Source organism: Crocodylus siamensis, chromosome 5 (genome assembly GCF_052110815.1).
Source record: "Crocodylus siamensis isolate JL-2025a chromosome 5, ASM5211081v1, whole genome shotgun sequence".
Lineage (NCBI taxonomy): Eukaryota > Metazoa > Chordata > Crocodylia > Crocodylidae > Crocodylus > Crocodylus siamensis.
In genome coordinates this window covers 197,873,104-197,884,814 of record NC_143399.1, presented here as the reverse complement: position 1 = coordinate 197,884,814, position 11,711 = coordinate 197,873,104, and the positions used below count along the sequence as shown (strand labels likewise).

The 11,711-nt window shown below is 49.9% G+C and overlaps 1 protein-coding gene across 1 annotated transcript; it reads right to left on the bottom strand.

Annotated features, from left to right (window-relative positions):
• Positions 1 to 532: 532 nt before the first annotated feature.
• LOC149865110 (uncharacterized) lies at positions 533 to 11,428 on the bottom strand. The gene is made up of 6 exons (XM_090049820.1): positions 11,321 to 11,428; positions 9,593 to 9,728; positions 8,934 to 9,080; positions 5,291 to 5,345; positions 3,620 to 4,009; positions 533 to 643 (listed from the first exon to the last, which is right to left on the bottom strand). Exons 2-6 carry the CDS (start codon positions 9,628 to 9,630, stop codon positions 533 to 535), a joined length of 741 nt encoding a protein of 246 aa, XP_089905946.1. The 5' UTR covers positions 9,631 to 9,728; positions 11,321 to 11,428.
• Positions 11,429 to 11,711: the final 283 nt, after the last annotated feature.

The following is an 11,711-nucleotide window of genomic DNA, read 5'->3' as shown; positions in this document are numbered from 1 at the left end:
GCCAGCAGGACTGGGAAGGTCAGTGCACTCTACCAGCCTTGGGACCGACACAGGAGCCAGCTCCTTTGACTTCCCATCCCTGCTGATCACGAGCTATGCCCGTAAGAGTAACCGTACCTCAATGTCCTCTATTCTAAACTGAGGGGGTAGTTGTGTAGTTGTAAGAGGCTAAAAACTTGCCTGGGTCTATGACAGGTCACTTAAACAACAGATTTATAGCTGATTTATGGGCGTGGGGATAATCCGCACCAAATCTCATTTGCTAAATACATTTTTCCTTTTCTTTTGTCTTTTTCAGTAGAGGTATCTGCCTGGTCCCTCTCCCTGTAGGGAAAGACAGTACCATCTCACTACATCCTCTCACTATGCAAGCTGCCAGCAGTGCTGGCAAAAGTGACCCTGATTGAACTCTGCTTTTGGGTACCCTCAAGCGATCCTATTGCTTTCAATGGCATCATCAGGTTTGCCCAGTCCCTGGAGATGGCCCTGCTTTTGTGTTAGCTGCAATTTGAGGCAGAGGAGGAGTAATCACTCAGTCACCAGAATAAATCAGAGACTCACAGCTCCTGAGCGGGGCTGAGTCAGAAGCCGGGTCTGGCACGGTGAGGGTCATCGACTCTGTCTTCTGGGAAAGCTTCCCTTCCTGTGTGGGAATGAGAAAGTCTGTGAGCTGCTGGTCAAACAGTTGTATATCCATAAAGAGATGAAGGGAATGCTGTTGGACAGAAGGCAATAGGACCAAGGAGCGTCTCATCCCCCCTCCATGTGGCTGTGGCCCTGATAGTCCCTCTATCTATTAGGTTTGGTCTGTCTTATTCCTGTCTGCGTTGCTTTATACTATGGAGACTGCATGTCTTCCAGAAAGCTGTGACAACCCCCTGACTTCAGGCAATGCTCCAGTGCTATGGGCTGGACGCTAAACTATTGCCATTATTGGGCCTTTGTACGTGCCACGTTTTTTGCCCTTTCTTACGATGCAACTACATGACTATTTGCACGAGTGGGTTTTCCAGCCTCTTTAAAAGTCTTTCTGGTGCATTGAACTAAAAGCCTTTGGGTGTAGTTTAGTTTGGCTTGCCGGGAATTAAAGTGTCCCATCCATGGACTTGTTGCGTGCAAACACAAAGGCACGCAAAGACATGTAATGGGCCTCTTTGTCCACCAGATGGTGCTGTGACTTTTTGTACTTCACCCCTTTGAATTGCTTTCTAATTCCTTCATTTTTTTTTCCTTGTGTGGTTTGCAGTTTCCCTGCTTCCAGAGCTGCGTGGTAGGGCATAGACATGGGGTGGGTGGAGGACCCCGGGCCAGGGGGGCAGCGCTGGACCATCCTGCTCTCCTGCTGGCCAAGGACCCAGCTTAATTCGAAAACCTAGTGCGTGCAAATACAAATGCAACGTTCCAAGGCTTAATTTGTCCGAAAACCTAGTGCGCAGAAACACAGATGCAATGCTCCAAAACAAACAACTTTAAATTTTATAAACCTATTTAATTTAATGAGGATTAAAACCTGTGGTGTGTACAGGCACCCACTGAGGCTTCGCTAAAGAAAACCCCGGAGCCCTCTAAATTTCAGCTGTCTCACAAGTCCGCTATTTACCTCTGATCCTGGTTTTGACTATGTCCCTCTTACTCTTATGAGCAGTGCCTTGCTCTAGGAGACGTTTAATTCATTTAGTGAGTAAGGTGCCTGCTAGATCCCTTTTTGGCAGGAGTAGCACTTCTTGAGGGCTACTCTGATCCCCTTCTACTTCCTGTTCTACTGCTCTGCTTCCTGTTCCCAGTTTTCTGCTCCCTGTCTGATCTGTTGTTCTGCTTTCTGCTCCCTACCCTAAGTGCTGCTGTATTCCCTGCCCCTTCCCTGATGTGCCATATGCCACACACACGGGCTGCCTCTGCCATATATGGGTTTGCCACCTCAGCCCTAGAGGGTTTGAGACCAAGGTACAATTCCATGGGAGTAAAGCTCTCCAAAACCAGTCCTTTGAGGGCTTGTCTGCAGCAGTGCAGTAGTGGGGTCTAGCTCTGTGGTGGGGGAACCTGGCTGTGCCTTACCCAGAGCATGCTCTGAACTGGAGCAGGCGTGGAAGGATGAGCCTGCAGCAGCCTCACTCATGTATTTTGGGGTTTGGAGCCATGCCTGTAGGCTCAGGTAGGGACGTATGCAGGATGAGGTCTAGTCCTCATGGTATCAGGACCCACAGCTGCAGCAGTGTTGACAAGTCCTGAGATTGCATCTCTTCTTGTTTAGGCCATTTGCAATGAGTAGTTGGATTTTCCTATCTGCCTTCCACCCTTCTCATAATTTTGCTAAATTTTAGGGTTGCCTTAAGTGTCTTCTTTCTGACTTAGGCTAACCTGTTCATTTTTCTTCAGTCTGTCCCCATAACTTTCAGAGCTCATATTTCTGATACAAACTGTGTGGCCCTTGGCTGCTTCCTTAGCCAGGTAATCATATCCTCCCTGTGGGACAGCAATCAGGAGAATTATACCCTGCCCTTGGGTTGCCTACTTGTCTAAGTGCAGTCAAAAAAGGGCTTTTTCCAGCAGTCCCCTGGTCAATAGTCTACCCCCAATGGTAATGACCTAGGCACCGCACTGTGTTTGTCTGCTCTGTATAGCTCACAGGGTGGAGCAGTCCTACCTCTTCTCCTCTAGAGACGTCTATTCCTATCAGCCCCTTCAATTTACATTTCTTTCGTGTATCCTGTGCTCTGATAAGCACTGCGGAGCTGAGACCAGCTCACACGGGGCCATTTTTGCATGGTGCTGTGCACAAACAAACCCTTTGCAACTTCAATTCACTGCCTGTCATGGGGGCCCACTGAGGACATTCCCTTCGTTGTGTTTCCTGGACAATTAGCAATACAATTCATAGAAGCTGGGGCTCACACCCTTGCTCTTGATCATTCCTGGTTTTAAATCACTATTGGCTTCAAGCAGAAGTGCGTTTGAGAGCAAGGAAAGGCAGGGGCCTAGATTAGGAAGGAGGAGTCTCTTGCACAGGCTGGTTTTGTACACTCTGGAGAGACGGGCTTAAGTCTAGCTTAGGCCACCAGTTCGGTGAGACTTCTCACAAGTGGATGTTCCCTGATTCCAGTCCGTGGTGTGAACTGGTTGTATGTATTGGCACTAACATCCAGACAATTTGCCCGCTTCGTGACCCATCGGTTACTAATAGAGGGCCAGATGCTGCCATATTAATAATTACTCACATTAATTAGTATGCTGTGCTGGGGTAGCTTCACTGAGTGCACTGATGGAGCTGGTGTGTGCAGGTGGCAGACTTTGGCCCAATGGAAGCCCAGTGCATGCTGGGAAGCCGGTGCTGCGTCTGTGTCATTAGCAGGTGAGTGGTGAGAACCAGGTTTTCGGGAGCCCACCGCAGCCTGCTTCAAGATCAACTGTTTGCCTCTAAGCCAAACCCAGGGAGCCTCCGGTCTGCCAGCAATACACATCCACCAGAAGTGGTGCCCTCTTCTCCACTCTCCTGGCCATTCCCACCCTCACCCCATTGAAATCACTGGGCTTTCCACTGCTGAGTTCACCAGCACCAAGCTGTGGCCCTAATTCCAAAAGCAAACAGGTTTTGGGGCATGCGAGAAGAGAGCTCACCAACCTTGGTGGCTGAAGCCCCTGCTGCGGACGTGGCAGGACTCCTCTGCTGTCTCCTCCTGCTGCTGTGGGGCGAAGAGAAGGGCAGCTCTGCCCAGCGTTTAGCCCCCTTGGCCAAAGGCTGGAGGGTTGTCTGTGTGTCGGGCTCGGATTTGCTTTTCCTAAACCTGCCACCGGAAGAGGTTGTGAGGAGGGGGTCAGAAGAGACAGGCAGAAGTTGGGGACCAGCAGTGACTCTGCTGGCATCAGAGCTGGTGTTCCCTGGAGTGGGACTGGCGTGGTGGGTGGCGCTGGACCTGCTCCCGGAGACATTGCTGGTGGGGCCTCGAGGTACGGCAGCTTTTGCCCCCAAAGGCTCCTGTTCGTTGGGCCATAGACGGTTTCTCGCCATCCTCTAAAAGAGATCCATCAAGACGTTTATTCTCTACTGTCTGCAGGGAACCCACTGCAACTGTGAAACACGGCCCCCAAGCTCACCCCCTTTCTCCCTCTCTGTTTCATGACAGTACTCATGTTGCCTCCTAGACTTGGAAGGGCTTGTCTGCGCAGCCTTCCTCCTGACCACAGGAGCCGACCTTTTTTTTGCTGGGGTGGGGGGTCCTAAGATGATACCCCCGCCTTCTCTCCATGACAAGGCTGGAGCACAGCTGAGCAGAGCCTGCGGTGGAGGGGAGGCGGGGGTGGATGTGGGCTGCCAGCAACCAGTGCACAGCTCCCAGAGGGAGCATCAGGCAGCAGGCAGCCTGCATCCACCCCTGCCCTGCGCGCAAATCTGGGGGGCACATGGGTCCCATGCACCGCTCCTCAGTAGGGAGCCAGCCCCTCTGTCCCACCCTCTGGGCTCTGTCTTGCTCCCCGCCTTGGCCCTGGTCCTCATGCACTGCCCTGCCTGGGCAGCATCCCTGCCCCACTCCCTTCCTCACCGTGGCGGTCTCAATCTACCCTGCCCCCCGCATTGACGTACCTGCAGGCAGCTGGGGGAGCTGCTCTCCACCGCTGCCTGGGGCTGCTTTCCTGGCCACATGCATGTGTGCGCACGCACACATACACGCGGTGTCCCCGGTGTCCCGCTGCCGCAGCCCCTTGTAGTCTGCAGCGCTGCCAGCCTGCAAGGGGAAACCTGCCATTTCCCACTTTTTTCCGCAGTGAACAGAAAACCTGGATTCCTGCACAATACTGGGACAAATGCTGGCCTGGAGTCATGCAGCCTGGGACCGGGATCTGATGTTCCCATTTCAGGCCTGTCCTGCCCACTTAGAGACAGGTGGTTCGGGGCGGGGGGGGGGGAGGGCAGAGCTCACAGGCCCTCACATACTTGGCAGCTATGCTCTTGACTCTAGGACTGCTCTCTCCAAAATGATTGCTCTCCTGGCTCCTGCTCTGGATTACCAGAGTCCGGCAATTAAGCAGAATAAAGGGCTTGAAAACAGCCCCGAGTGGCTCAGCATACACGAGCCGAATGCTCTGGGGCGTGCTTCGTGTCTTTGCTCTGATTCTCAGTTCGGTTCACACTTGATGCGCTGGACAATGATACCTGCCCTGCCCTGAGTCCTCTTCAGACCACTTGCTGATTGCTACACATGGCTTGGTTTCCTCACCAGGGATGAAGATGACAAAGGGTGTCAGCTTCTCTGTCATGTGTCCGTCCATCTTGCATAAGTCAATTTGGACTCACCTTGTGATCCTCTTGCGTTGATGTGCCACTTTCACGATCCAGGATGTTTTGATATCTACACGAGAGACAGAAGATGATGCTTTACCCCCCTTTCCAGACAGTGCATTCAAGAATTACAATATTTTTTTACCTAAAGAAGCAGCCCAGATGTTTCGCAAAGCTCTTGGGGGCCTTTTGAATCCTTTGGTTTCAGTAAAACTCGAATTCTGATTTGGATCTAAATTTTGGACGTGGGGATAGATCTGAATTTGGCCAAACAGAGATTTTTATTCTTGAAGTGTGTCGGAAATGCCAGTCTCTTGATTTAAAGCCCACAAGGGATGGTCGTTCGGTCTGACTTCCTGCCTAAAGTAAGGCTGTAGATTTTCCCCGGGGATAGTTTCATAGTTTCATCGTGGAGTCAATGACGACTCCAAGATCCTTTTCCGTCTCCGTGCTGGCAAGAGGGGAGTTCCCCAACCTGTAAGTGTGGTGCCGGTTCTTCCTCCCCATGTGCAACACCTTGCACTTATCAGTGTTAAACCCCATCCTATTCTCATCCGCCCACCGTTGCAACCTGTCAAGGTCAGCTTGTAGCCTATTGCACCCTTCTAGTGCACCCACATCCCCCCACATCTTAGTATCATCAGCAAACTTGAACAGGGTGCTTTCTACCCCCTCATCCAAGTCACTGATGAAGATGTTGAACAGTGCGGGCCCGAGGACCGAGCCCTGGGGAACCCCACTGCCCACGTCCTTCCAGGCCGAGAAGAACCCATCCACTACCACCCTCTGGGTGCGGCCCTCCAACCAGTTGGCGACCCATTTGACCGTGTGGGCATCGACACCACAGTCTCCCAGCTTTTTGATGAGGACAGGGTGAGAGACAGTGTCGAAAGCCTTCCGGAAGTCCAAAAAGACTACATCCACAGCAACCCCTGCGTCTAATGATTTGGTGACCTGATCGTAAAAGGCCACCAGGTTGGTCTGACAAGACCTGCCACTGATAAACCCATGTTGGTTGCCCCTGAGCATGCATTCCCCCGCAAGGCCCTCCTGGATGTGTGCCAGGATAATTTTTTCAAAGAGCTTACCCGGGATTGAGGTCAGACTAACTGGCCTGTAATTTCCCGGGTCCTCTTTTTTTCCCTTTTTGAAGATAGGGACCACATTGGCCCTCTTCCAGTCCTCCGGCACCTCGCCAGAGCACCACGAATGCTCATAGAGCCGCGCCAGGGGTCCCGCAATGACCTCAGCCAGTTCCTGTAGAACCCTAGGGTGAAGATCGTCCGGACCAGCGGACTTGAACACGTCCAGCCTCTCCAGAATTACCCTAACTAACTCCTCGCTAACCCTTGGCCCAGGCGTGTCTCTCTCGGGGCCCGAGGGGGCCCAGCAGGGAGGTGGCTGAACTGGTCCCTACTTAGGAAGACAGAGGCAAAGAAATCGTTAAATATGTTAGCTTTGTCATCTGGCGTGATGACTAAGTTGCCCATCGTGTCCTGCAGGGGCCCCACATTACCCGGGACCCTCTTTTTACCCCCTATGTATTTGAAGAAGGACTTCTTATTGTCCTTAATCCGGGAAGCTAGTCCTATCTCCAACTCTGCCTTGGCCCTCCTGACTGCCCCCCTACATCCTCGGGCGACTATAACATAGTCCTTCTTGGCGATGACCCCATCTCTCCATTGGGTATATGCCTCCCTTTTAGCAAGGAGACATTCCCGGATGCTCTTAGTGAGCCATGGGGGTTTATGTGCCCTCCTGCTCCCTTTGACCCTTGTTGGGATTACCTCCCTTTGGGCATGGAGGATCGTCTCCTTAAGGAGCAACCACTCACCTTCGACATCTGATTCCCTTCCCCTCTGGGTCCTCAGCGCTTCCCCAACTATCCTCCTTAGCTTGTTGATCCTCCCCTGAACCAAGCAGCTTGCAGTTGATCCAGTTGTAAAGACAATTTCATTTTGATTTAACAACATCAAGAGACAGAGGTTTCACTGCAGCTCTTGGTACTCTCCTCTGATGGGTGGTTACTCTGGCCATTCAAAATAATGCTTAATTACGAGTTGGGCTTTTCCACACTTCTCCTGCCCCGGTTTGCGCAATGCCTTTGTCTGATAGATTAAATTCCTCAGATATCTTCTCTACAGAGAGGGGCTTACAGATGGATTGAGTCCCTTTTTAACTGTGTTTTTGGTATGCTAGGTAGCTTTTGTGCCTTCAGGGTCCTGGTTATCCCCACTTGACATATTTAAATGACATATTCGAATACTCCACATCTATTCCTGGTCTCTTTTTTTTTTTAGCAAGATAAATTGAATGGTTGTTTTGTTTGAATAATTGTCCTGCAAGTATTAGCAGCTGACTGTTATTTTACGTATGTAGTAGAATAATAGAGCTGAAGCGACTACCACGGCTCATAGATGTTCTTCACTGCATCCCTGTCTGCGTTGTCTGTCTCATTTGTGGTCCGTCTCCCCACACTTTTTAGGCTTGAAAGCCTCATCCCATCCTTCCTTTGGCTGCTCCTCAGGTTTTATCTCATGCCTAGGATTGATATGTTGTGCCACTGAACATGCCAGGCGAGTACTGTCTCCCCATGTTGGAAATGGGGAACGAGAAGAGGGTACGTGGGAACTAGCACCAGGATAATGAGCACCTTCTTCTGAAGGAGTTTGCAAGCAATAGTTTAGGGATGCATGCATGAGATGATCTTAAATCTTTGTTCTGGAGTAATGTAGAAATCTTACAGGAAAATGTGTGGGCACGGCCTTACAGAGAAGGAAGGTCGAGGACCTTTTGTGGTACAGGCTGGCCTCAGGGATGTTCTTATAACTCGCATTGCCTTTCAGGGCAGTTTCAAGTGAGTGTCCGAGGGAAGAGTCTGATACTATAAATCTTCAGTCTATATGATTAGAAAGACCCTCCAGAGAGAAGGCCCTGATCTGCTGTATAAACCTTGTAGATTTAGTTCTACCTAATACTGGATAAGATTTTTGTCTGTGATGAATAGGCACCCATGCTCCATGCTAAGCATGGACAGGGCTCTGCTGGTGTTTCTGTGGGTTGTTATCCCATTTTAGTTGGACCTGGACTGCTGTGAGGGATAAGTTCTCCAGGCCTTCACTTGCCGGTGTATTTGTATAGATTGAGCCTAATGCAAAGATGCATCCTTAAAGTTCGGGCTGCCCTAAGGCACCATTACTGGTCAATGAAATCGCAGCAGCACTAAAGCAATCACTTCTCTGCAGCAACTCTCTACCTTTGTGGGAAGCACCAATACCCTCTCAAACAGATGACTTTTGCAGTATGCCCTTAGGTCACCAAATTCCCGATATTTCCGAGTTCTCACAGAGATTCTCATCGTCTTCCCAGCTATCCCCTTTCTTTGAAGCTGAAGCACATCTTGGGTGCTTATGCTGACCACAGCTCTTGTAGAGTGGCCCAGGGAGAGAGCACATCCCTTAAGTAGGCTGGCTTTAGGCCATTTAGGACAGTGTAGGTCATAATCTCTGCTGAGAGTTTGTTTGGCATCCATTGTGTTTTTAAGAGTTGGTCAACACTGCCCAGAGGGTGGGATGGGTGATTTTTCATGCAGTCAATGCGGATCTCAATACGTGGATACTGTGAAATAGTTAATGGCCTGTGGAACCTAGTTGCTCACCTGGCTACTAGCTTGGAGACAGAAACAGAGTTTCTTAGAGACAGTGAAGCTCTGTGGTCTGGCCTGCTTTGTGCTGAACCAAGTGCTGTATGAAAGGATGGAGGCTGCCTCAGCTTGTCAGCCCTTGCCATGTTCTCTGGCTGCTGCCTTCAAAACAGAGAAACAAAACCATTACCTACATGCCTGGGTGGGGGAAGTGTTCACAAAGCAAATTGGATCTTCTTCATTTGCTTACTCCATGCAACCATTTATGCTGTAAAGAACAAACTCTACCTTCCATGACACCTCTGTACACCTGATTTAAGCAAAGTCAGCAGGGGGTAGGAGGGAAGGGTACATATATACTGTGCTATTCTACAGGACAGTATGTAGGAGCGGTCATGTGCACTCCCATGTTGTGGTGATGAGTTTGGATTTAGTCCTTGGTTCAGCCAGCAAAGCAGCATGATATAAACACATGCTTGCAGTCAGGCCCATTGAATGGTGCTGCTCTAATCTCTGTCTCTTTGGACAGCCTGAACGCTTTCCCATAATCTGCAATGCAGCTTCCAGCTGCCTGGGGTGAGTGGAATTTATTAGGATGGATGCATGCAGCTAGCTCTGACCCACCCTGTCACAAGGCAATAGTTTTGGGGAGGATTCAGCATTAAGTCACTTACTTGCTTGTGCACTTTTCTGAGCCTGTGTGGCATCTCATTCGCTTCTCACGGCTCTCCCATACCACATATCAGAGTCCTTATTCCTTCCCTTTCCCTTTGGTTACAGGAATCAGGTGGGCAAAGTCCCCCAGCAAACCTGCAATTAAATATTAAAAGTCAGTGGTGAGGAAAGGGTCAGGGTGACTGAGGGAGTCAGCAGTAAAGAACAGGAGAGCATGCCCACGCCTAGCCTTGTGCATCTGTTCCTATCTCATAAGGTCTCCTTCTTACTTAGAAAACCCCTACAGATGCAAATTCAGATCTCAATCCCAGGCTTACTTAGCTGGTCTTTCTCCAGATTTGCATCAGTATCAGAATCTATACCATGGATATGCTGTCTCTCTAGGTTATGAGAAATCACACATATGGGGTAGTCCTCACTATTTCTTCCTTTCCTGTCCCCACCCCTGTACACAAAAGCCTGGTGGGCAGTAGCTTTCTCTCTGACTGACCAGAGACTGGGAATTGGCCACTCCTAGAAGTTCAGTTCTGGCTCCTAATCTAGGATTCCAGTTTAGTATGTAGTAAACTCCATCCCTACTTTGTGAGGTGTGAGGTTTAGCTGAAGAGGACGGGGGAGAGGGAGCAACCATACCTTCTCCTTTTCTGTGTGTACCGTGAGGTCTGAAATGATGACATCTTGTGTGTTAGTAGCACAATGCCATGGCAAGTTAGTCTAGTCTCTTTGGCTGCTGTGGTCAGGACAAGAAATAATGAGGGAAATATAAATTGGATGTTAGGAAGAAGTTTCTTATTATGAGGGTAGCTGAGCATTGGAGCAAATTACTTGGAGAGGTTGTGTTCATCTTTGGGCATTAAAAGCAGGTCAAACCTACACTTGGCTAAGATGATTTAGATGCGGCTGATCCTGCTCTGAACAGGGGGTTGAACTAATGGATCTCTCAAGGTCCCTTTCAGCCTTATTTTTCTATGATTGAGACAGTTTGACAACCTGGTCCATCCTGCTGTGTTGTGGTACGAGCAGGTCTCAAACTATCAATGACATCAAGACTGGGTCAATGGTTGAAGAGGAGAGCTACCAGGCATAGCTTACTGTTGTAATAGATGGTAGTTGTCCTTAGCATCAGGATAGCAGATTAAATACATCATATGTCTTATTCTACCATTTTTGAAGTGTGCCCCTCCTGAGAGACGGACCATCTACTAAATGAATGCATTTTCTGCTCAGGGAATAGTAAGTCGATTTGCTGGGAGGATATGTGGTCTGCTCACCTGACATGCCATGTAATGAAGTATGTATTGGAGAGATGCTACTTATTAGAGCAATGCAGCCCCTGACACCAGGCTGATCCCAGAGGGGCTGGAAGTTTGCTCTCCCGTGTAACGAAAAGGGGAATCTGCAACAATGCCAAGGAGGAAACAACTTCCTGGCGACTATCTGCAGTGAAGCATCCCACCGAAGTCAGAGCCTGGTGGTGCCTGGGGTTGCACATAGGAAGAGACTGTTCCTGCCCCCGCAAGCTCTCTGTCTGAAGAAGCAAGGGTGGTACAAAAAAGCAGTGTCATCTCCATTTAACAGGCAGGGGGAAGTGCAAACTGAAGGGACTTGTGCAACATCACACCAAATATCTGTGCCTAACCAGGTAAATAAAACAGGTCTCCTGAGTCCCCATTCAATGCCACAAACACAAGTCCATCCTCCTCCTCAGCCCACTCCTCAGGACTTACCGGGAAATGATCTACCAGGGATGAAGTATAGCATTCAGTGGGGAACCCAGTCAGTCTCCAGCAGTCCCACAAGGGGAATAAATGGGGGTGACGCTGAGTGAGCGTATGAGAAACAAGAGAGGAGAAAAGCTAGCAGGGGAGGGGGAGAGAGCCGAGCGGGTAAACTGTCCAAGTGTACCGGGGGCAAAATTCACTTGCTGGGTTCACCGGCTGGTCCACTTTTAATAGATCACTAAGTTGTGACAAACTACCACTTAGAGCGAGAGGCTTTTCATGTTCACTTTGGTTCCTCAGTAGCTAGATCCCTGAGCTGGCCAAACCTCACAGCAATCTCCCTGTCCTAGGTCTGTTCTGTGCCCCCCTCCCTGTGCAGGACTTCAGAAGCAAATGC